The sequence below is a fragment of the Chiloscyllium plagiosum genome, unplaced genomic scaffold, assembly GCF_037043375.1.
Source record: "Chiloscyllium plagiosum isolate Xiang-an unplaced genomic scaffold, Cpla_swu_hap1 HiC_scaffold_10, whole genome shotgun sequence".
NCBI lineage: Eukaryota > Metazoa > Chordata > Chondrichthyes > Orectolobiformes > Hemiscylliidae > Chiloscyllium > Chiloscyllium plagiosum.
In genome coordinates, this window is record NW_028270148.1 from 25,829,541 (window position 1) to 25,854,784 (window position 25,244).

At 39.2% G+C, this 25,244-nt stretch overlaps 1 protein-coding gene across 5 annotated transcripts in view; it reads right to left on the minus strand.

Annotated features, from left to right (window-relative positions):
- Positions 1 to 25,244, minus strand: part of LOC122552683 (serine/threonine-protein kinase D3) — a 436,133-nt gene that overhangs the window by 402,543 nt on the left and 8,346 nt on the right. The window contains exons 1-2 of one of the 5 annotated variants that reach the window (XM_043695537.2): positions 24,564 to 24,783; positions 20,130 to 20,723 (exon numbers count right to left, since the gene is read on the minus strand). In XM_043695537.2, coding sequence (XP_043551472.1) covers positions 20,130 to 20,429 — 300 coding nt within the window. In that variant the 5' untranslated portion in view covers positions 20,430 to 20,723; positions 24,564 to 24,783. Of the gene's footprint in view, positions 1 to 20,129; positions 20,724 to 20,978; positions 21,104 to 21,132; positions 21,420 to 24,563; positions 24,784 to 25,244 lie in introns of those variants that run through there. The other 4 variants (XM_043695539.2, XM_043695538.2, XM_087991221.1 and 1 more) reach the window with 4 other exon arrangements.

The following is a 25,244-nucleotide window of genomic DNA, read 5'->3' on the forward strand; positions in this document are numbered from 1 at the left end:
AGCATTGTAGCTAACATGTATACATCAGCACAAATATATACAATATGGGAAAAAAAATTACCCTGCCATAGTCTACAATCACATGATCAATCTCTCAGTAGATGGCAATTCTCAAAGACCATATCCTCATCTCAGGAAAGCTTTATAGTGTAATCTCCCTGGCTTCAAGAAGCTCTTGTTATTCCAGAGGTATGTCCTTCTTTGATTGGCTGTTGTTGCCCCAGGATGCTATTGTCTCTTCCCTAGATATAGCCAACCCCAGTTTGAAGTCATATGACCTAATAAAGACAACTAGTCCCATCTGGACCCGCTCAATGTTCTGAGGTACTTCTCCTTCCCCCAGCTCCATTGTAAGGTTCAGCAACCTGCCAGTCCACGTGTCTCCTCAACATCAGTTTATCCCTCGACTGTATCACACGTGACAACAATCCTGTTTGAGCCACCACGACTGCTGGAGATCCACTTTTGCTCAGACATATAATTCTGGGCTAACCACCATTTCTTTTCTTTGGAATATCCTTGATCTGGAGATTCCCATCCTTTGCGCATATGTCTTCCTTAATTTCGCTCAATCACCTCTCTGGTCTCTTCACGCTGCTGTAAGTCAAACATGGTTCTTAGCTCATGGTTGAACATGAAGGACACTGGCAAGTATTGGGTAGTTACATGTGGCATGTTCCTGTACATGCGGAGGAAGCTGTTGATTTGCAGTCCGAGAAACCTCTCCCCTTGTGAAGCCTTTAAGGCCTCTTCAAGATTTGAACAAATTTCTCTGCCTGGGTGTTTGTCACAAGGTGATGCAATGCAGATCTCACTAACTCAGTGATTTTCCAGGTACTCCTCAAACTCTAAACCATTGTCACTCACAAACCTGGGAAATATTTCAACTAGTCGGTCTACCTTTGCTTCCACTGATACTGAATTCATGATTGCCATCACGGGCCACTTGCAGTGGGCATCCATAACCACATGTGGCATCTGTCCCTCTGTCAGTCCCACGAAATCGACGTGAATTCTCTGACATGGTGTTTGAGGCCATTACCATGAGTGAAGGGGTAATAAAACGATGCCTTTATTACTAATGCACCAAGATTTGCATGATCCTGCTTTCTCCTCAATCTGGAAGTCCACATTTGGCCACCAAAAGAAGCTCCTTGATTCCCATCATGCCAGGGTGCCTCTGGTTCACTTCTTCCTGCACCTTTCCTCTTAACAGGGGAGGCATAACAACTCTCTTCCCATATTAAGCACATGTTCAACACAGACAACTCCCACCATCTGGGCAGTTAAAGCGTAAATCTGGGCGATTTCCATGACTGGACCTCCCTTTCAAGAGGAAGTCCACTATTGGCTCAACCAGGTCATTCCATATAGCATTCCACACCTGATTCACTGACACTGGCACCTTATCATCCTGTGAAAAGCACATTAATTTTCACGTTCCAGTCAAAAATGTCTTTACTCCCTGGTAGTGGCAGCCTTGACATGGCATCTGCATAGCCATTCTTCTCTGTCTGTCAGTATTTGATCCCATATGAGTAGGCTGATAACAGCCAGTGCAGGCACGCTGCCACCTTTGACAACATCCTCGTATGTGGGGAAAAAAAATGGATGATCTGTGTTTGGTCAGTAGCACAAAGTGCCTGCTGTAAAGGAAATGTGTGAACTTCTTAATGCCAATAATACCCAATCCTTCTTTTTCAACTGCAGTACAATTCTCCTCCATCTTCATTATTGGCCTTGATGCAAACGTGATAGGCCTTTCCTCTCCATTCAGTAAGACGTGCAACAGTACAATGCCAACCCCATAAGATGAGGTGTCAAATGCCAACTGTGGTAGCAACTTCAGGTTGAAATGCGTTAATAATTCTGACCTTTTGCTTCACCTCCTGGTAAGACACCTCACATTCCTGGGTCCATTTCTATGGCTGCCCTTTTCCCAGCAACCAATGCAGGGTTTCAGCATGGTTGTTAAATCAGAAACGAACTTGTTCCAAGAATAATCTTAGTTGAGACATAGTCTCTGATCTAAGCCTTCATGATATCCTCTGTTTCCTAGGGCACCTTTTTTATAGTCTTCCACTCTACTTTGTGTAAAACCCCGAAACAATTAATCAGTTTCACTCCATATCAATAATATGTTTAACTGAGACTCTGCTGACTCTGGGCCATCCAATTCTAGCTGACGCCCTGTCTAACGGCCTGCTGTTGGCACTTACCTTATGCCTTGTCCTCAATACAAGGTTTCTTTCCGACTGCCCTTCTCTTGTTAGGGTTGTGCCTGGCAATTTCAGGCACTACGACCCACATCATTACAGCTGTGGCACTAGATTTCCGTCCAACATGTTGACTCATGGTCAATTTTGACACATCAGCAGCATTCCTCAGTTGGCATCACACTCTGCCAAGTTTCTCCCAATTTTGAAAGCTGCTTTGAAATCCAAGTCTCTTCTTGTTTGTAGCTTCCATTGATGGCTTTGTATCAGAGACTATAAACCAAACCATCCCAAAAGGCATCTTAGAGAAACTCTCTGAATTCACAATGTTCTGCTAACCTCTTCCTGGCAGCCATGAATTAGACGATGGACTCTCTTTCATGCTGTAGCCATTTGTAAAAGTGGAAAAGTTCTGCAATCAGTGGCTTGGATGTCAAATAATTTCCTAACATTTCACAAAGCTCTTGGAATGTTTTCTCTGGTTTGTCAGACTCCTTAGAATTGCAAAGGTCTTGTTCCCAATGGCACTTAAATAAATTGGTATCATGATGTCCTCAGCCACTTTGACGGCCTTTAAGAACAAATTAAGGCATTCCATGTGTAAAATCCAATTTTCTGACTCCTCAAAAAGTGGCTCCATCCCCTAATTTGGGCCACCATTTTGTTTTCAAAAAGAAGGAACAATTCGCTGACAACACAGCCATATCACTCATTCAGAACTACTTGATTGCTTGGTGGGCAAATGGGACAATGTTTCTAGAAGTACAGAACATTTTATTTCACCGTGGACAACATTAAAGTACATATTTGAGCCAGTCATAAGACATTGCAAAACTTTAGATGTCACAAATAGAAAACATCATGTCCTCAGAAATAAGGCTTTGTCTTTTTAAAGACAAGATCAACAAATTACACAGTAAGGTTGAGTTGTTCTTAATGGTAAACTAATCATGTGTATGTTTTTCATGGGGCAGGGAAAAGCATCAATTTCGTAACATTTTGAGCAATTATCAAATTAGTACTAAATTCATATGTTGCAAAATTAGTCTGAAAATATCAGAGTTATTTCTCTGTTTTCTATCTGTTAGGTAAGAATATTGAGCAACTGCAATTAAGTTTTACAGTTTGGGTTTACCCCACTATTATTGTCCTTCCTTTTATCCAAGCTCCCGAATAGAAACATAAACAACTTGTTGGCACAGAAGTCACATGGAGAAACCCAAAGTTCAAACTTGGAAAGTCAGTAAGTTTTCAGGCAAGACATTAGATGGAGTATTTTGTGTTAGCAGCATCTTTCTAGCTGACATACACACACCATAGGAACAGTGCTGCAAAATATTTCCACAAAGATTTGCCTTCATATGCCTGAGGTTGTCCATGCAGGATGAAGTTCAGCTGTTAAACAGAACAAGTAGTATAGGTACAACAGTATTTTTCGTAATTATGTTGTAAAGTCCTTATCCCTGGATCAAGTTCAGAGTTGAAGTAATTACTGGGTCATAAACAGGTCACAACCTCTCATGTTTCTGTGAGCCCATGCATTACAAGTAAAACTGCAAGGTAAGCAGCGTGAGGAGATGAAGCTTGTAAAATCTATCTTAAGAACATTGCTTCAATAGGGATTTGTTGAGGATGACCAACACAAAATAAAATGGCTAGACTTTCTAACACTCGATAACAGAAACATTTTTGTGAAACCATGAGTCTTTCTTTAGCTCTCTGTGTTAATCAGTTTATGCTTCTAAAAGAATGTTTAACTAAAGGATGCAAAAGTAAACTTACTAGCACAAACCTTACTTTTAAGGAGACACTATCAGGAAAATTGTGGCTGCACCAACTTCTGCAAGTAGAAGGGTGTCAATTCAAAAGGTATGAATTTGACAGATCTAAAGAACTAATCGAAGTAACTGCATCTATTTAAAATCTCTAACTCTGGTCAACGTTGTAGCTAATTCTCAGCGTGGATTTAACACTGTCTTAACAGATTTGCTATCTATTTTGTCTATTAATAATTTTCTACTCAACTTTGAAGCAACTCTGATTATTTATGAATATATATTGTGCCTGCATACCTAACTTTAACACAGATTTGTTATCGATGAAGTGTTTAGTTCATGAAAATAGATTAGCAGACAATAAATGGGAACCCAAAGTCATTTATAAATCAAAAAGACTAGTTAAGAAGGAACTAGTCGATTCAAAAAAGGGGGAAGGGAGATAGTTCAGGACAAAAGTCATTTGACCTTCAGTAAAATATAGTGACACACTTGAAATTCAGCATATATTCAATATAAAGAAAATGGTGTTTGACCAACTTTATTGTGGGCTGGAGCCCAAAGCGGGTGTACAGCGAGCACAGGTTGGCCAGGGGAACCAGTCCTGAAGCCTCGTGTGCATGGATTGTGAGAAAAGGACTATAATTTGAGTACTTTAAAGATAAATTAAAATGTATCATTCTGGACCTTTTAAAACTCTGTATTCCCACACTACTTCCTTTACTATTGCAATTCCGTAACAACACTCAAAGTATCTGTACCTCGGTACTCTGTACCTGAGATGGCGCCAAGAGGTGACATTAGAAAATTTCAGTGCACTAATTTAAGTATACTTGATAATAAAGGTTATTCTATTCTACTCTTGATTGAGTTCTTTGATGAATTAACTAACAGGACTCATTGGGGTAGTGTGATTATACATTCATAGAATGATACAACACAGAAGAAGCCTTTCATCCCATCGAACCTGTGCCAACCTACCCACATTAATCCAAATTTTCTGTACTTACTACCTCTATTTCAAACAGCATTGAGTAAATTACTATGCAGTAGAATTCTGAGCAAGATTTAGGTTTATAGGATTAAAGTCTGGAACAACATTAAATTGGCTAAGGGATGGAATACAGAAAGTTATGATAAATGGTGGTTGGAAAACCGAAGGAAGATGTTCATGGGCTTGGATATACAGAACATAATTTTGAAGTTTCCAGAATCACAAAACTCAAAAATGTATTAAGGTGAGCCAATAAACTTCATGAGTTAGATAGATAGACTGGTGAAATAGACATGCCTTGTGAAATTTATCACGTAAAATATGAAATGATTCAATTGGTAGGAATAAAGTAAGATGACTAAATACAAACTATATATAAATAAGATCGATATAATCTTAATTTTAAAACCAAGTAAGGAGCAGAGAAAGCTGGATGTTCTGTACAAATCTTTAAGGGTTGCCAAACAAACCCTTGCTACTAAGATAAAAGTGATCCTTAATAGATACAGACATAGAATATGAGCGAGCACAAGAGAGCACACTCGAGGCAGAGCATGCGATAGTGCAAGAGCATTAGTTCCTCAGTATTTTGTTTCAGATATATTGATCAACATACCCAAACCCGGCTTTTTCTACACCATTTCTCCTCTTTGAACATTAACTCACTTTTTGCATCTACTGAACACACCCAATATGTTTTTAATTTTGTTTCACTGTGTTTAGAGAACAGTTTGTGTGGTTAGAACATATCTACATAAAATGTGCAAAACGATTTTGATCAATTATCCTAAACAACTGTCAACCATGATCACAATTTTTCAACCAACTTGGACTTGATCCAAATCAGATCTAAGCTTGGTAAGCTATTTCATTGAAAAAAAACCTTATTCCAAAATTAAACATCAGAATTGGAATCAACAGAGGCTTTTTTTTTTTTAAGTGCAGGATTGGCATCTTTCATCTGATTGAAAATCAGTAAGGAGACCACATAGGGGTGATGCTTTGTTGTGACCTTACAACAGACAACAGACTAAAAGGTCAGTAGCAACATGGATTTAAAAATTAGCTGAATAAGAGGAAACAAGAGAGTAAAGACCAGGGGATATTTCTCAGGGTGGAGGAAATTTTGTAATGGAGTTCCCCAGAATCAGTAATGGGACTCATTGCTTTTCCTGACATTTATTACTTATGATACATCGGTGAGCAGGGACAAGATTAAAGTTTGCAAGTGACATTAAATTTTGAAGAATTGTAAACTGTGAGGAGCACATTATAGAACTTGAAAAGAACAGACAAGTTGATGGAGTAGGCAGACAGGTTGCAAAATAAGTTTCAATACAGAGAAGTGTGAAGTGATGCATTTTGGTAGGAAAAACTTTGAAAGACAATATTAAATAGGGGGTACAATTCTGAACAGGCTACTGGAATAGAGGAACCTGGGTGTGTATGTGCAAAGATCATCGAAGGTGGCAGAGCAGGCGGAGAGAGTAGTAAGTAAAAGCATATAACATCCTTGGTTCTATTATTAGGAAAATAGGACAAGGAGGTGATGTTAGACTGTTATGAGACACTTGTTAAAACTTCATCTGGAGTAGTGTGTACAGTTCTTGGTGCCACATTACAGAAAGGATGTATAGCATTGAGTACAAAACAGATTTACAACTATGATGCCAGGAATGAGAAATGTGCAATTGAAGAAGTTGGAATTGCTCTCCTTATAAAGAAGATGGCCAAGAGGAATTCCAATACATTTGATAGGTTTTCAAAATCATAAGTAGGCTTGATAGAATATATAGGGAGAAACTGCTCCTGACTGTAAAAGTAACAAGAATGACAGTCTACAGATTTAAAGTGATTTACAAAAGAAGCAAAAGTTATATGAGAAAAAAATACCTTTTATTCACTCAGCAAGTAGTCAGGAATATGGAATGTACTATACTGCCTGAAAGTGTGGCGGAGGTAGGTTTGACTGAGTCATTCAAGAGTGCACGTGATGGTCATTTGGACAGAAAATTAATGTGTAAAAGAATGAGGAAAAAGCAGGAGATTGGCACCAAATATTTTACTCATTTGCAGTGCCAGTGCAGGCACAATAGGTTGAATGGCCTCTTTCTGTACTCCCAGACTGTGACTCTCTGACCTAATGTGTAGCAAATGGCAATTTATATTTTTAAAATTAACATATCAAAAGGCATAAAATTAACAGCATCACACTACAATTACAACATGCTCGGATTACAAACTAACAATCTTCACACAATTGCTCAAGCCACTTGGGGTCCAACTGGGCACTTCTTTTCCGGCCAAGAACTACAGGCGAATTTTTATTGTTGTGAACTGGATTTTTTGGTAAAGATCCCATCCTTGTCACATTGCCTGAATTTAAATTAGGTAACTGGAGAATGAAAATATTTGTGTCCAAGGTTTCTTATTTTAAGTTACATTTAACGTTCCTCCTCAATTTCAGGTTTATTAAAAGCCAAAATATGGGCTGAGGTACAGGGTAATATTAGAATTTGGAAGGCAATCTATGTTGTACATATATTTTGCTTAGATTAAGGATTCTGCAGTCAAAATATTAGTAGTTCTGATATAACACAATTGTACCGTTCTCATGCAGTCTCGCATTATAAGAAAATTGCACATTAGTCACGCCATCTAAACTAATGGGGCCAGAATCATGTTCTAGCCAATACAGATAAGGAATGTTCATGTTCTACAAATAGCGTTTGAAATTCTTCAATTTTGTTATAACGTGCGTTACAGCAGAACTGACTGCATATTAATATTAAAAAATCAAAATATTAAAGTCATAATTATTTAGTAAACTAATTTTTTTTTTAACATTGCTCATGCAACAGCACAGATGTTTTGTTCTTGCTTTGCCCCAGCTGTAATCAGAATGAATTAGAATCTATTATTAAATAATAGATAACAGAGCACTTGGGTAACTTCAAGGGTATCAGGCAGAGTCAACATGGTTTTGTGAAAAGGAAATTATGTCTGATCAGTCTACTGGAGGTCTTTGAAGAGGTAACTGCTGTAGATAAAGTGAAACCGTTAACTCTATTATACATAGATTTCCACAACACATTTGATAAGATGCCACATCAAAGGTTAGTGTAGAAAATATGCTCACAGCGTAGCGTCTTGACATAGATAAAATATTGGCTTGCTAGCAGAAAGTAGAGAATAGGCACAAATAGATCTTTTTCAGATTGGCAAGATATAAAAGAGTGGTTGCCACAGAAATTGTTGCTGGAACGTCAACAGTTTACAATTTATGTAAGTGACTTAGATGATGTAAAAGTACGGTTGACAAATTTGCTGACAACACAAAGACAGGTCTTATGAAGAGAATACAACGAAGTTACAAAAAGTGTTAAAGGTTTAAATAAGTGGGCAAAGATGTGGCAAATGTAATTGTCCATTTTGACACAAAAAAATGTTTAAAATTATCCAAATGGTGAGATTGCAGTTTTGAGATGCAGAGGGATCTGAGTGTCCTCGTTCATGAATTGCAAAAGGTCAATATGAAGACAGAATAACTGGAAAAGCTAATAGAATGTTAAAAATTATCACAAAAAAAAATTTAATACAAAAGTCTGGAGGTTTCAGTTTTATATGGTGAGACCACATCTAGAGTATCGTGACCAATTCTATATACCCAATTTAAAGGAAGGATGTAAATGTGTTGAAAGCGGTTCAGAGAAGGTTTATGAGACAAATACCCCTAGAATGGGCAGAATGTCTTAAAAAGAAAGGTTGGGCAGGCTAGGCTTGTACCATTTGGACGTTTTCAAAAGCAAGAGGTGACTTCATTGAATATAAAATCTGAAGGGTCTTGACATATGCGGAGTGTATAGATTAGAGTGGTGCTGGAAAGACACAGCTGGTCAGGCAGCATCCGAGGAGCAGGAAGAAAAACCCGACGTTTCGGCAAAAGCCCTTTCCTGCTCCTCGGATGCTGCCTGACCTGCGGTGCTTTTTCAGCACCACTCTAATCTGGACTTTGATTTCCAGCATCTGCAGTATCCACTTCTGCCATATGTGGAGATTATGTTTGTGGTTACAGGAGAATTGGAACTAGGTATCACTATTTAAAAATCAGATGTTGTTCATTTAAAGAGAGATCAGGTAATAAAAATTTCTGGAGTGGCACAAGTCTTTGGAATCGATGTTTCAAGCTAAAACCCTTCATCAGGATTTAGCCCGAAACGTCGATTCTCCTGCTCCTCGGATTCTGCCCAACCAACTGTGCTTTTCCAGCACCACACTTTCCACTCTGATCTCCAACATCTACAGTCCTCACTTTCTACAAGTCTTTGGAAGGCTATACCCAAAAACGGAGTGGAAGCAGGGTCCTAGATTATGTTTAAGACAGAAGAGGATAGCTTCTAGTTAAGTAAGGAGCTTAAAGATTACTAGGGTTAGGCAAGAATGCACATTTAAGGTTAGAATCAGGTCAGCCATAATCTTACTGAATGGCAGGCAAGCTCAATGGCCTACTCCTGCTCCTCATTACGTTCATATGAATCTTCACCTTTACACATACTCTACAGAGAATCAAATTTCTGGCTTATATTTGTTTTAAAAGTTTGAGAGAATGGTGATAACATCCAACTATCTGTGTCTCATACCAATTTGTAAAAGTCGATTTTTTTTTAATTGTTTAATAAGTATTAAAGCAAGAGCACACAATAAGTTATTGGTTTGATTTCAACCTGAAGCACAGAGATAGACAGCAACTTTGGACTTCTCTAATGTTTGTAAAGATATTTATCCCCAAGATTACTTTGCCAAAGTTTGCTTGTTGTGTTTTTCTTTTAGAGTCATCTTCATACAGCATGGAAACAGACCCCTCGATCCAACCAATCCATGCCAACCATAGTCCCAAACGAAACTAGTCCCACCTGTCTGCACTTGGCCCATATCCCAGCAAACGTTTCTTATTCATGAACTTATCTAAATGCCTTTTAACTGTACCCACATCCACCACTTCCTCTGGAAGTTCATTCCACAAATGAACTACACTCTGCAAAACAAAATTATCCTCATGTCTTTTTTAAATCTTTCTCCTCTAACCTTAAAAATATGCCCGCCAGTCTTGAAATCCCCTACCCCAGGGATAAAACACCTGCTGTTCATGCTATCTATAGCCCTTATGATTTTATAAACCTCTATAAAGGTCACCTCTCAACCTCCTACACTCCAGAGAAGAGTTCCAGCCTATCCAGCATCTCCTTATAATTCAGACCTTCCATTCCTGGGGACATCCTGGTAAACCTCTTCTGAACTCTCTCCAGCTTAATAATATCTTGTCATGTAGTCCTAGCCATGTTTACTTCAAGATAATTTTAACACTTCACCTATATTAATGGAAATTACTCAGCTCGTGAGTTAAATAATTTACCATAGTTATAAAACAAAATATGGTTGAGATTATCTATCTGCCAAAGAAATGAAAAGCACAGTTAAATTATTATACTCTCTTAACAATAAAACATAATTGTTTATCTTGGTTATGCTACACTTTATAGATGCTTTGTACATCAATTAGGTCATAAGGAGTGTAGAGTCACCAACAGAAACTGACTTGTGTGTCACGCTCAAGAATCCAAATAATAATCCACAAAAGTCAAAGGTGTAACTGCACAGTTTATATGCCATGAACAAAACAATACAGTACTGTGCAGCCCAGGTAGCCTACTGAAGAACATGATTTGAGCAGAGAAAATGGGAAGCATTGTAATTAGAAAGAGCCACGGATAATGTAACAAAAGGGATGACTTTATCACTAGGGTTTAGTTACCTTTAATATGGATAAATTGGAGTTCATTTCAAGTTTCCATATAATACTCAGCACACCTACTCCATGGATAAATGCATCCCGTCAATAAACAATTATCCTCCACAAGCCCTTAGAGCATTGTTCCCCATATGGGCAGGCACAACCACGAGACAACAGTACTTTAACACTGACTGACACCACCCTCCTCCCAACTCCAACAGGCATGTGGTTGAGGTTGCAGAGTGTCTCAGGCTGGCCCCGATCTGACAGTATCACTCAGGCTGGTCATGATGGCAGAGATGCTCCAAAGTTTGGTTTAGCAAGCAATAGATAAGTGGGTGAGGGCAAGGGCAAGTGAGTTTTCAACTAACAGGAAAGGAGGAATTGAGTAAATCTGAGGATTGAAGAGCACCAGATCACAAAAAGGGATGGCCATGGGGAGAACTAGAAGTTTTGGGGAGGGGTGTGAGGTTAAACCAACTAGACATCTTTGGTGGACATCCTCCATTTGTCTTGTTGCCACTTTCTTCTGACAGATCTATAAATTCATTATTTCTTTTCCCCAGTGTTGATTACCCTGCACCATGACCTGTTAGCTTTAGATCGTTCAACTGAGAATACCTGTATGATTTAGTTGAAGCTATTGTTTCAAGTTCTCAATAAAAAGTTCCTAGATATAGTGCAAGCTCTTAACAATCATAACTCTCTATTTCCAAAACACTCCAGATGGAGTCTGGCCAAGGCTATGTGTAACAGCAATATTAAATCCACCCCCCACATATGTATCTCAACCTGCTTGAGATAACAGTCAAAATTCCATTAACCTTGTTCTTTGTTTTTATATTTGCACAAAGTTGTAAATTATGACTTTGTAGCAATCTGAAGTGTTCATTACTCAACTCAGTATGGTATTTTACTTGAAAAATATGCCACATTTCTTACAGTAGCTCTTTTGCAGCAGTTCCTATATACATGGGAGACAACTTTAATAAAATATTGAACCAGGTTCAAGTACCACCTGCTCCAGAAGTGTGTAAATTACATATCTGAACAGATTGATTAGAAAATAGCTTTAAAGCATACATAAAAATAAGAGACACAATGCACGCTTGAGACTTTCCATAGCCAATGGGCACCGCAGGAGGTGAAGTGCATTATCCACTTCCAAAGTGTCATTTCAATTTAAATTCTGTCAAATCTTGAACATTAGTTTTGTTACTCTGCCCTATTAAACAAAATTAGATGGGAATAAAGTTACATATAAAAAGACACTAAGGACTCTTCTGACACAATGCCTCCTACCTCTGGGCCAGAAGGTCCAAGGTTAAATTTACACCAAGATGTGAAGGCCTTCAAGGTATGTCATAACACATCCAAATAGACTGATAAAGATTAGAAAGAGACACTTACTGAAACTGCAGTGATGCTATGTTAGGAGGAGTAAACTTATAAATGATGTACATTATAAATAGAGTCATAGAGATGTACAGCATAGAAACAGACCTTTCAGTCCAACTCATCCATGCTGACCAGAAATCCTAACTTAGTCCCATTTGCCAGCATTTGGCCCATATCCCTCCAAATCATCCTTATTCGTACACTCATCCAGTTGCCTTTTAAATGTTGTAATTGTACCAGCCTCTACCACTCCCTCTGGCAGCTCATTCCATAAAAGCACCATCCTCTATGTGAAAAAGCGATCCCTTATAATCTTTCCCCTCACTTTAAATCTATGCCTTCTAGTTTTGGACTCCACTACCCTGGGGAAAAAGAGTTGACTATTCAAATTGTCCATGCCCCTCATGATTTTAATAACCAAATGGAAGACTGAATACCCAAATAGCTTTTTGGAATAGATCAGACAGGCAAAACTACTTTATGTTCATATTCAAGTCTTACTTATACTTAGTTTGCATTGAAATATTAAGAGAACTGGATTTTTAAGCGAGTTCTCTATATGCACAATATATTTTATATGGAGTGTTCTGTCCCTCTCCAACTGCAATTTTCACTTTCCATACTATTTTTTTTACACAGGTGGTCAAGCAAACAGTTAAAGAGATTTAGAGAGTCATAGAGATGTACAGCGCAAAAACAGACCCTTCAGTCCACCTCGTCTATGCCGACCAGATATCCCAACCCAGTCTAGTACCACCTGCCAGCACCCAGCCCATATCCCTCCAAATCCTTTCTATTCATATACTCATCCAGGTACTCAAAATTATGAGAGGTGTTGACATGAGCACTAGGGAAAAAGCTTATCCACTGATTGGTAATTTTAAAAAAAACCTATTCCCAACACAGAGAAGATTATTACGTTTATATCGAGATTCCTAGAACAAGGCCGTTTCACCTCAGTAGTTTCCAATCTTTTTGGTATCAAGGCACACTTCAATGAGACAAACAATTCCACCGTATACCCACTTTTTCCAGGTGAACAGATTGTGAGTTATTGCAAGTCTATGCACATATGACTCCAGATGCTTATACATGTGCAGTCGATAGGGGTGCCTTGTATTAGCAGGTACTGCCTTCAATAATAGATACCTAGGCTCCAAAGAAGATCAGAAGCACAGACACACACGGCCTCAACATTCAGGTAATGCAGCACTGCTTTCCAAACCTTTTGCAGTATTTCTCTCACCTGGTCAATTGCACACTGGTTATTTAAACTTAAGCAGTGGTGAAAAACAGAAACAAAAACAGCTTCTAAAGAGGAAGATTTTTTAAAATATGGGAAAAAGTTGGAGGCTTGGGACAAGTTGGACAGCCTTACAGAGAGCTACAAGCAGCACTATTGGTTCAGCAGCGTACCTAGAAACTGAAATTCTAAAATGGGTAACAAGCATTATTCAAGGTCAGCTGAGCCAACTAGCAACTGCTGCAAATGACAAACCTCTCAAACAGATGAGTCACTTAAATAGGAAGGCTGACAGTAAAGTATCTCCAGACTGTAACATACTGAAAAGGTGTAATGCTAGGAAAACCATGTCAAACATTTAAAAATGTAAATAATGAAAACTTACGCACTTACTTTGCATAATTGCACCCATAATTATCAAGCAAGATTTCACTAATAATTAGATATTGTTAAGATTTAGTCCTGATATCAGGAATGCATCCACTTTTCAGTATAACAGTGCATTAATGTAACTATTTCATACTTAGTATATATTTTTCAAAGAAACATTAAATTAAAAACTTGCAAGAGAAATGAACCATGTCATTAGAATAAGAATGATGCAGCACTCACATCGAAGTGGTTTACGACTGGAGTGCATGACAGGATTCTGAAAAGATGTGCATACTTTTGAATTCCGACAACATTTTTTTATTCAATGTTCATTCAAGGGATTTGGGCATGTTTAGCTATTTACTGTTCATCTCTACCTGCCCGAGAAGAATGTTGCATTAAGTGACTTCTCAAACTGCTTCAGTCCATAGGGTGTAGAGACATCCACAATATTGTTAGAAAGGGAGTGATATTAATTTACCAGGCAACAGTGAAGGCATTGATTCATTTATTTCCATTCCTTTTCTTTAGATTTTGTACAAATTTTGATACAATTGAGTGGCTTGCTAAGCCAATTCAGAGGATAGTGAGGAGTCAAACACAATTCTTTTGGTTTGGAGTCACATGTAGGCCAGACCAGGTACGCTTGTCAGATTTCTATCCCTAAAAATAGACACTGGTAAACCAATTGGAATTTTCTGACAAATAACAATGATCACATGATCAAACTAATATTTAATTATGGACTTTGCTGAATTTAAATTCCACCATCTGCCGTGGTTGGATTCAAACCCATGCACATAGAACATTGGCTTGGAGCACCACGTTACTAGCCCAGTAATATGTTGCCCACAACACCATGCTGGCATGAATGGAAGATTGGCCAGCTAACAGAAAATAGATATATTTATAAATGGTCACATTTTCTAGTTATCAAGGTGTAATTGAGCGCGCCACAGAGATCAGGGCAAGGGCCTCAACTCTGTACAATTTATACAAAGTGACTTATATAAAAGAATGATTGTTAATCGAAAAGGGCACAAGGAGGCTAAAAAAAGAAATACATATGTAAAATAAGTTGGCAAAGATCTAGCAAAAGCATTATTATATGGGAAAATGTGAAATTGCCCATTTCAACAAGGAAAAAAACAAAATCTTATTATCTAAATGGTGAGACACTCCAGAGCTCTAAGACACAGGTATGATCTGTGAGTTCGCAAAAGGTTAGTATGCAGGTATAGCAAGTAATTATGAAAACCAGTAGAATGTTATTATTTATTCCAAGTGGAAATGAATACAAAAGTAGGCGATCATGCTTCAGCTCTAGATGATATTGGTGAGACCACATTTGAAAGTGTTCAGTACTGGTCTCCTTATTTGAGGATATAAATGCATATCAGCAGTTCAAAATGGCTTACTAGATAAATGTCTGGAATGGGTAGGTTATCTCATAAAGAAAAGGTTGGACAGGCTAGGTTTTTATCCAGTGGAGTTGACCAAGACTAAAGACGACTTGATTGAAATATACAGAAGATATCGGGGTCTTGACAGTATGGATGTAGAAAGGATGTTTCCTCTTGTAGGAGAATCTAGAACTAAGGGTCGTTGTTTGAAAATAAAGAAGTCACCCATTTAAAAAGAAATAATGCTTTCCCCCTCAAAGAGGATTGAGATCTTTGGAAAAATCTTCTTCAAAAGGCAGTGGAGGCAGTCTCTGAATATTTTTAAGGGCAGGGTCGATAGATTATTGATAAGTAAAGTTAAAAAGAATCACAACACCAGCTTATAGTCCAACAGGATTATCTGGAAGCACTAGCTTTTTAAGCGCTGCTCCTTCATCAGATGGCTGTGGAGTATCCACAACCACCTGATGAAGGAGCAGTGCTCAAAAAGCTAGTGCTTCCAAATAAACCTGTTGGACTATAACCTGGTGTTGTGTGATTTTTAACTTTATACACCCCAGTCCAACACCAGCACCTCCAAATCATAACTAGTGTTGATAAGCAAGGGGATGAAATCATGGCAGGCAGGAATGTGGAGTAATCAGCATGATCTTCTTGAATGGATTGCACTCTCTCAAGGTACTGAAAGGCCTATCCCTGTTACTAATTCAGATGGAATTACTTTTCATGTGTAAATTTTAGAATACAAGAAACTTAGAGGACACATGAAAATCCAAAAATGCAGAAATACTCTATTCCTGCATATACCTGTATGTAGGTCTACATATACCTGTATGTAGGCGCAGGAAATGTGTAGCAGACTGAAGCAAGCATGTCTCCCCTTATTTAGAATGAAAAGTGGCAGAATAGTTAATTGTGTGGGAAAGACAATCATCTTATATTTGGTGACGCAACCAAATATTGTGGGCGGCACGGTGGCACAGTGGTTAGCACTGCTGCCTCACAGTGCCTGAGACCCGGGTTCAATTCCCGCCTCAGGTGACTGACTGTGTGGAGTTTGCACGTTCTCCCCGTGTCTGTGTGGGTTTCCTCCGGGTGCTCCGGTTTCCTCCCACAGTCCAAAGATGTGCAGGTCAGGTGAATTGGCCATGCTAAATTGCCTGTAGCGTTAGGTAAGGGGTAAATGTAGGGATATCGGTGGGTTGCGCTTCGGCGGGTCGGTGTGGACTTGTTGAGCCAAAGGGCCTATTTCCACACTGTAATGTAATCTAATCTAAAAAAACCCTTGATAATATCTGAAGTGATTCCACAGCCAATGTTTTGTGTCGGTTATGAGCTAAAGACTATCTTTTTTTGCAATCTCTGAAATTACAGATATTTTAATTTCAAGGAAGCTGTATATGAAAGAGAGTAATGTCTGAAAAGCAATATTAGGAAACTTTTGCACTACCAGTCAGGCTGAAACATAATTCAGCCCACCCAAATATGTGGGTGAAATATGATATTTGATTCTCTAAAATGCAATGATTGTAAAACAAGCAACCTTTCCTTGCTTTAGGTGCAACAGATACAAAATTGGAATGTTCCGCTCAAAGTAAGTGGCCATTTCATTATTATTGGCTATATGCAGAGGCAGTTCATGAGGCAATAAGTTGAAAGGCATAAAGCATACAAAGAATTGGAGTTCACATCTTGATGAACAGAAAAACAGGGAGGTAAGGTTAAATTTATACAGAATCTTAATTACACCACTCTGGGAATGGTTTGTGAAAGTCTGGTCAAAAAAAGCATATGGAGCACTAGAGCAAGTACAAACAAAAATTATAAGAATGTTTTCAAAATTGAGAGGCTCCAGCTATCAGGATAAATGAAGTGAGCTGGAGCGCTTTTCTGGAAATTAGTAAATATAGATATTTTTAAATCAACTAATCAAATATTATGACACACTTGGGAACAGGTGGGACTGGAACCTGGGCATCCTGGCTCAGAGGGAAGATTATTACTACTGTGCTGTAAGAGCAAGTACTACATGTCTTATAATGGAACTTAAATAGAGCAAAATGTAGAAACACAGTTTCCACTTGTGGGATAGACCAAAACAAAGGAAATAAGTACAAGATCAGTTGGTATGGTGGCTCAGTGGTTAGCACTGCTGCCTCACAGCACCAGCGATCTGAGTTCAATTCCAGCCTTGGCCACATCTGTGTGGCATTTGCACATAGTTTGCACGAGGGTTTCTGCTGGGTGTTCTAGTTTCCTCCCACCGGTCCAAAGATGGTCAGTTCAGGTGGACTGGCCATGTTAAGTTGCCCCTCAGTGTCCAGGGCTGTCAGGCTAAGTGGATTAGCCATGACAGGTACAGGGATAGGGTTGAGGACTAGGACTGGGTGCAGTGCTCTTCGGAGGGTCAGTGCAGACTAAATTGACTCTTTCCGCACTGTAGAAATTCTATGATTCAAACTAATGGATTTAGAAAGTATTTTTCCATTTCAATGTTACTACATGAAGTCAGAGGTAAATCCAAGATGGCAGCGTAGTAGCAGCATAGCATGTGGGCTTCTGTCTGGAGCTAGACTGCTTTTATTTTATTTTCTTCTTTCACTGCTCTTTTTCTCATACTTGAATCTATTTAACTTCTGTGGAGAATGGGTTAGTGCAGTAGGGAAGAGATCGAGCCAGTGTGATGGCGAGAGGACACCAGCATCTGCGGTGGTTTCGAGAACAGGCAGCCCAAGGCGACTGCTTAAAGAACACATAGCCTGAGATCTCCCAGCATCTGTGGCAACATCAAGTGCAAGGGTGATTGAGTAAGCACGGGGAGATTGTGGGGATTGCAAGGCCAGAATGGCTAAGTACTTAAGAAAGACTATAATGTTGAACTTTTAACTTTATTTCTTTTTTTTTTACTCTGTACTTAAGATTTTGTACCTAGGTATCTTTGTACCTAAGATGGCACTGGGAATGGCAACTTTGTACACTTTTCACTGTACTCTTGTATCCCTCAACTTCAGTACATGTGACCATAAAATCTAATTCTGAGCGATTGGAAGACAGAATTATTGATTGTTATTTGAATCATTTGTGTAAAGTAGAAATCAACAGATCGGGGTCTTGTAGGTTTTACAAATCATCCATTTAGATCAACAGTGAGTAAAACTGCATGGGAAGTTAAACTGAACTGCAACCAATCCCACTACTTAAAAGTATAGTATAGTACTGTATTGTATTGTACTTAATGTATTGATGCATCTATGACAGACTGAGAAAAGAAAGAGAAATATAAAACATAGAAGAGTACAGCACAGAACAGGCCCTTTGGCCCACGATGTTGATCCGAGGTTTAATCCTAATGTAAAATATAATAACGTAACCTACGCACCCCTCAACTCACTGCTATCCACGTGCATGTCCAGCAGTCGTTTAAATGTCCCTAATGACTCTGCTTCCAAATATAAACGAACACGATAGGAAACCACATAGACCAGTTGATCTAAATATCCATTTTTCCTATAGTGCTAATTTTTTTTTGTGTAAAATCATGCAGGCACTACACAAAAGGTCTTTGACTTAAATAAAAATTAGCACGGTGCACCACAATTTACTAAAAAGAGTCAACAAACCGAGCTTTCAATCAACAAATTGAAATTAAATCTGTTTGTCCCACTTGAACAGGCCACTGATGATAAAATTAAATGAACTGAATAGAATTCACTGAGCTCACATAGTTCCTAAAATTAAAATGCAAGGGGCTTTATATTGTTTTAGTTGCTCACTCAATTTAATTGCTGATGTTTTCAAACACAACAGAAACCGACTTTGCCGAAATATTTTTAAATGCTGTTATAAAAAAGAATACATTGACAAATCTGTATAAGATATAATCTCACTATATATTTTACTGATACTTCCAAAGGAATTGAACATTGAACAGACTGAAGTGAATGCTTTTGTATTACTGCAGTTGATATTCTGAACTTAATATTCTAGTAAGACAATTTTCAATTTCTCAAGGATGCAGTGCCACTGTATGATCAAAGAAATACTACAATGGATGCTCTGTATTCACAGATACAGTAACAAGTTAAATCAATTACATAATAAGCAGCATTTTATGCATACTTGTTGAAGCAGTTGACCCAGCAAAACAGTTAGCGTGTAAGAGATTGTTGTGTAGTTGCCAGTCTGCACCGAATCAGAGCTTGAGAGGTAAAAAACCACCACACTGTTTATATATTTGTGTTCATGCCCAAAAGCCATATTAAAATTGCTAAAGGTTTCATCAAAATATTTGCATGATCTTTATATATACATTATGGAAAATTTACCCTGTGCAAGGTTAATGAGTATTGTAGACCAGTTATGTATTAGCAAAATAAACAACCACTTGCATTGGTTTATCAATTTGCTCCATTCAGGACTAAGTCCTAAACACACACATACAGTACTAACAATGTGGTACGAAAAAGTAGTTTGCATCTGACAACAGACTAAGTAGCGTGTTATCAGTTCTACAGATTTAAACAACATGATTTCAGTTCCTGTGGCTTACTACAACCATGAATGCAGTTACCTTTTGTGCAACAGGTCGCACTACCAAATTCTGGGGAGGGGCACGCCACATTGTTATGAAACTGATCAGGAAATTACCCGAAAAGAACGTTACAACCATGTCCTGACAGATCATTTCTCTCGCGTTAAAACGGTCTAAAAAGAACCGTTATATCCAATAGCTGTTTCAAGAGGATTCAGGCAAGGTTCAGAACTACAATTTAAGCTTTGGTAAGATAACTTTTTTTAATAATCACCCCACCGACCCCCCCATCTCAAATTTGATAGATCGCTGATACGAACCATCTCCCCGCAAATAAAAAGAAAATCACCATCTCCCTAGTTAGAGATAAACAACATTGACTTTAAAAAAATCTTAAGTACTCTACCTTTTGATCCACAATAGAGCAAACAAGGTCTTTGACGGCGGAGAGGGAGATATCCTGAGCCTCGATGGTAACTGGTTCCCGGGTGAGGCCGATCTGCAGGAGGAAGGAGACGCCGTTGAAGGATCCCCGGGAATTGGTGGGACTCGGGGCGCTGAGGCTCCCGTTGGAAAGCCGGCCAGACAGTATACCGCTAGCGGGCGGGGATAGCGATGGGGTCGGCGAGGAGGCAGGCAGCGGCAACACCGGCGGTAACAATTTCTGCGACACGGGAGGAGATGAGTTGCTGCCGTTGGCTGACATCTGGCTTCTCTAGGCGATAAATTTCAATTTAGAAACTTCCAGCGTTCCAAAACTAAAACAACAAATGTTTTTTTTAAAAGGGGCAAAACTGCAGTTGGTTTGTCTATTTGGACAAGGGTACAAGGATTAGCGGGCTAACATTTGGTGAGAAGTTTGTTTAGCTGCAGCCTAGTTAAGTTCCACTCATGTTCCCTCCCCCCGCAACTCTGCTTTCCTCCTCTCACTCTCCCTCTCTCGCTGTTCTGTAGTTTCAGTCCGCCGTCGCCAGACGTTCAATCCGTCACCGGAAATACCCTGCAAAAGAGAGAAGGGGGGGCTCGATGAAAAGAAGATGTTTTATTACTAACGTACACACTAATACCGACAATCCAACGCCCAGAGGATGTGCAAACATTTAAGTTATAAGCAATCACCCGGTTGTGGGGGAGGGGAAGATGAAAGGAGAGAGATTTGGCTCTGAATGTTGTTACAGCAAAGAAACAGCTTCCCACTTAAAGCGCAAAATCATTAACTTCAAAACAGTTCAGAAGGCCAGCTGCAGACCCTTACTTTTCCACCGTTACATAAAGCTGTTTAAGTTCCATTTCCCGCTAGAGTCATTATAACGATAAAGAGCGAGGGTAGGGGTGTATTCAGTGAAGAGTTTTAATCGACAGGATAGCCCTAAGTCTCTCATCCGTTCATCTCCATTCACATTAATTACCACTGGTTCGACACACGTCGGTTTTTTTTTGGAGCATTTTCTGCGTCTGTTTAGAATTCATCTGACGAGGCTGTCGATAGTTGACGGCGACACGTATCGTCCAGAACACATGTACAGTATTTGGTGACACCAATCGCCCAATAAATAATCAGTTACCAAGCCACAGGAGTTTCTATAACGCATGACATGAAAACAGCTGCTTTCAACTGAAGATCTGTAACAACGTTACAAGTAGGCAAGTGAAGGTTATTGCATCTGCTGCAACGTGTTACTTTTAATCCATATTCTGACTGACAGCAGGTTATCAAACTTTCACCAGACATCCGATGATGTGATCCCCGGTCCGCACTTTAATTTGCGGATTTCGACAGATTTGTATCCACCGACGAACGTATAATAGTGTTTGCCGTAAAATAATTTGTCATTTGTAAGTTTGTAAAGTAGATACTCCTCCATGAATATTTCTTCGGTGCTAATAGTTACCACGAACTGCGCAGTTACCATAACACCTGAAGATGTGTACTGTCCAAGGCAATGCCATATTAACAAGAGCTTACATGAACATACTGGACCTTTACATAGACAGTTGGAACTACTTAGGTGTGATATGAAGTAAGAAGCAGGGAAATCAGACTGGATAGTTCCAGTTTAACAGACTTGCTGGTCCACATACCATGTGGTCAATTACTTCTTTCGGTGATATACTTTCTACGATTCTACAGAAACTGGATCAAAGGTTACTAAAGTACGCTAATTTTGTTGGTAAGATGAAATAACAGGAAAATCATTCCTTTGGAATCGCGTTTGCAACACAGAATGAAAAATCAAGCTGGTGCTGCTATTTTATATTGATCGCCATATATTCCCCCTGTACACCGCACACCTGAAATCTGAGCAAAAACGTTATCTCTTCCGCAGCAGTGATGATCGGGATGGACATCGAAATTACTCTACAGTTCCTTGGGAGCCTCGGAAGTTGAGACGTTACCATATAGAGGTTTATAAAATCATGAGAGGCAAGAATAGGGTAAATAGACAAGGTATTTTCTCTGGAGTAGGGGGGTCTAGAACGAGAGAGTGTAGGTTTAAGGTGAGAGGGGAAAGATTTAAAAGGAACCTAAGTGGCAACTATTTCATGCAGAGGATAATAGTGCAGAGGAAGTGGTGGAGGTTCGTACAATTACAACATTAAAGAGGCTTCTGGATGAGTATATGAATAGGAAAGATTTAGTGGGATATGGGCCAAGTGCTGGCAAATGAGACTAGATTAATTTAGGAAATCTGGTCGGCATGGCCGAGTTGGATCAAAGGGTCTGTTTCCGTGCTGTACATCTCTATGACTCTATCCATGACTAAGTCATAAACATCCAACTGGACGCGTTAACGGTTTGTGCCCACAGATGCTGCCAGATCTGCTGAGTTCCTTCAGTGATTTCTGTTTGTTTCAGATCTCCAGCATGCACAGTTGAGTTTTGTCAGCAATTACTATCTTTTTGTTTTATATCTCCAGCATCTACAGTTTTTTTAACTTATTGGTTGTGCCAGTTTTCCAAAATTGATTTGATCTTCATGCTGTGATTAAAACAGATCAGTGACCAGAATGCCAATGCAGTGCTCAGTTGGGAAATGTTTGTATCCTGCAACATAGCCAGCAACTCGAGGCAGCAAGAATGGGGCTTTTCAGACTGGCTGAAGTTACATAATTATAAAACTTGAAGTACTATTTGGCAAGTGAAGTGGGGAAGATTTTAATGAACACTGATGATTTGATTTCTAACTTCATTTATGCATAAAAGTGCATGCCTTTAAATGAAGAAAATTCAAAAATGCACTTCTTGCATAGATAATATCAATTTTTAACATCCTAATGTTTTTAATTCACAGAGATACTGTCAGGAATAGTCATTATTAGACATGGCAAAAGCTTCATATTCTGGAAAACTGAAACAATTAGAAAATGTTAGAAGTACTGCAGTGAGAAGGAGGTGGACATTTGGACAGATCCCTATTTAAACCATTTTTGAGTTTCTCACACTTTTTTACAGAGAGGCACAGTCATTAGTCATTAACAAATTCATTAGATCCAAACAACAACATTTGGAAGAACATCAAAGTATCCCATATGAAGATATCCCATAAACTCTCGACAGTAATCCCACTCCCTTTAAAATTTGCTTCATATGATTAGACAAAAAATAAGCTTTTGTCCATAAAGCACAGCTGTACTCACATCTGCAAGTTGGTTGCTGGGATATTTATTTGCCTGAAGTGACTGAGATCTCAAAAGGTAGTTAAGTAACTTTTGTTATTTTTGGTTCCCAATCAATTGAATCTGGTCTACACATAAAATTCATCCTCAATTTGAATACTGAGTCAAGGGCACAGAGCAACCCTTGCAAGATAAAAGTCGTCAACCTTAATTTACTAAAGTGTCTGTACCATAACTGGGTCAAGGACAACGTGGCTTCCCTCTAGGGAATATACTTGTTTTTATATTTTAAAAAAAAACTCACCTTCAATTACATAATGATATGGCGACGCGATTCGGGAATACATTTTATCAACTTCGCGAAAACGGGTAGAGACCAAACACGTACGAGACAAACTGTGTTTTCTTATGATATAATAAGTAGAGATAGTGTGTCAAAAGCGTAAGATGTTAGAAACGAAAGAGAACATGCGATCAATTTTCACTTGAACATGTAATCATTATAAAATACTCAAGTTTTTTTTTAAAGGGGGCAAATAGTAAACAGAGACGCCCACTTCCAACTATTTAACAATGGGATGTTCCGTTATTCCACGGGGATTTTCCCATATCAGTCAATCTCGTCACGCCACTGTAAACAACAAATCTAACTAGGATCAGAGTAGACCTTAACATAGTCCAAGGAAGAGCAAAGGATAATGAACTCTTCCATTTCAATTTGAATTATGCGATTATTATATGTTTCGAAAAGATAAGCGCCCCTTACAATTCAATCGCTCCCGTTACCCTTTAAAATTAAAGCGCAAAAAGATGTGCTGAAGATGCTCACCAAGCATAGAGTCCTCTGCAGCTTTCTAACATGTCATTCAAAGACAGAAAAGCTGAAGCATACGGCTCTGGTTAAAACTTTGGCGTCATATCTGATTCGGTTTTAAAAAAACGAATTCGATTCCATGAAAATTAACTGAGACCAATGTGCAACACCGGCCTCCACTTTACAATCGTGACATTCTTTAAGTTAGAAACACACAAACAACATTTACAATAGCTGTGAAGGAAAACTGGACCCTGTTGTCTTCACACCAGAACTTTACCCATCAATGAACAGCTTTCCAACACGGACGGTTGATTGATGCAGAATGAGTTTTCTTCCCAAACAACAAGTTTATCCTATTCACTTTTAAGATCAGCAATTTTTTGTGTTAATTCGGAACGCACTCACTCTTTTCCACCCAGTTGCTGAAGTTTTCTTCAGAACACTTCGTTCCGTCCACTTCATCTGTACTTCATGTCCCTCCACCCCGCAACTGCGTAACCAAAGAGAAATGGGAGGCAGGGGAGACGGCGCAACTGTCGCATGGCATCGTGGGAGTCGTAGTCCTCCGGGCTGGCGGTTTCCTTCTGTCTTCAATGGGAAGTGGTGTGATTGATAGACTACAACTCCCGACGTGCTCGGGAGAGTTCCAGCGCACATGTGCAATTGCTCAAACCCCGCTCCCTCCGTGCGGTCACGGCCAAGGCGCGGTTTCTAACGGTTTTTGCGGAGAGAGGCTGCGTCTGGAATTTGCCCTCCGCTCCCCCTCAGTAAAGTGATATCAGAGGCAGCAAAGGTGTAGGTGCCAGTAGGGACAGGCATCTATCGTTCGCGTGTAGAATTAAACAGGCCCGTGGTTGGCGAGCCAAGTTCAACAGCAAGTCCAGTTTCCATGGAGACCAGGAGGCTCGAGCTGCCTGTCACTTCCCCAGACATTTGGAGCAGCAGATCAGCTGCACAGTTATTGTATACGTTATCCGGAAAGATCGCAAAGTCCTGATGCGATGCTTAGCTTATCCGGCATTCGATTATCCGAACATCTAATTATCCAACAAAATACTCCATGTCATTCGGATAATCAACATTTCT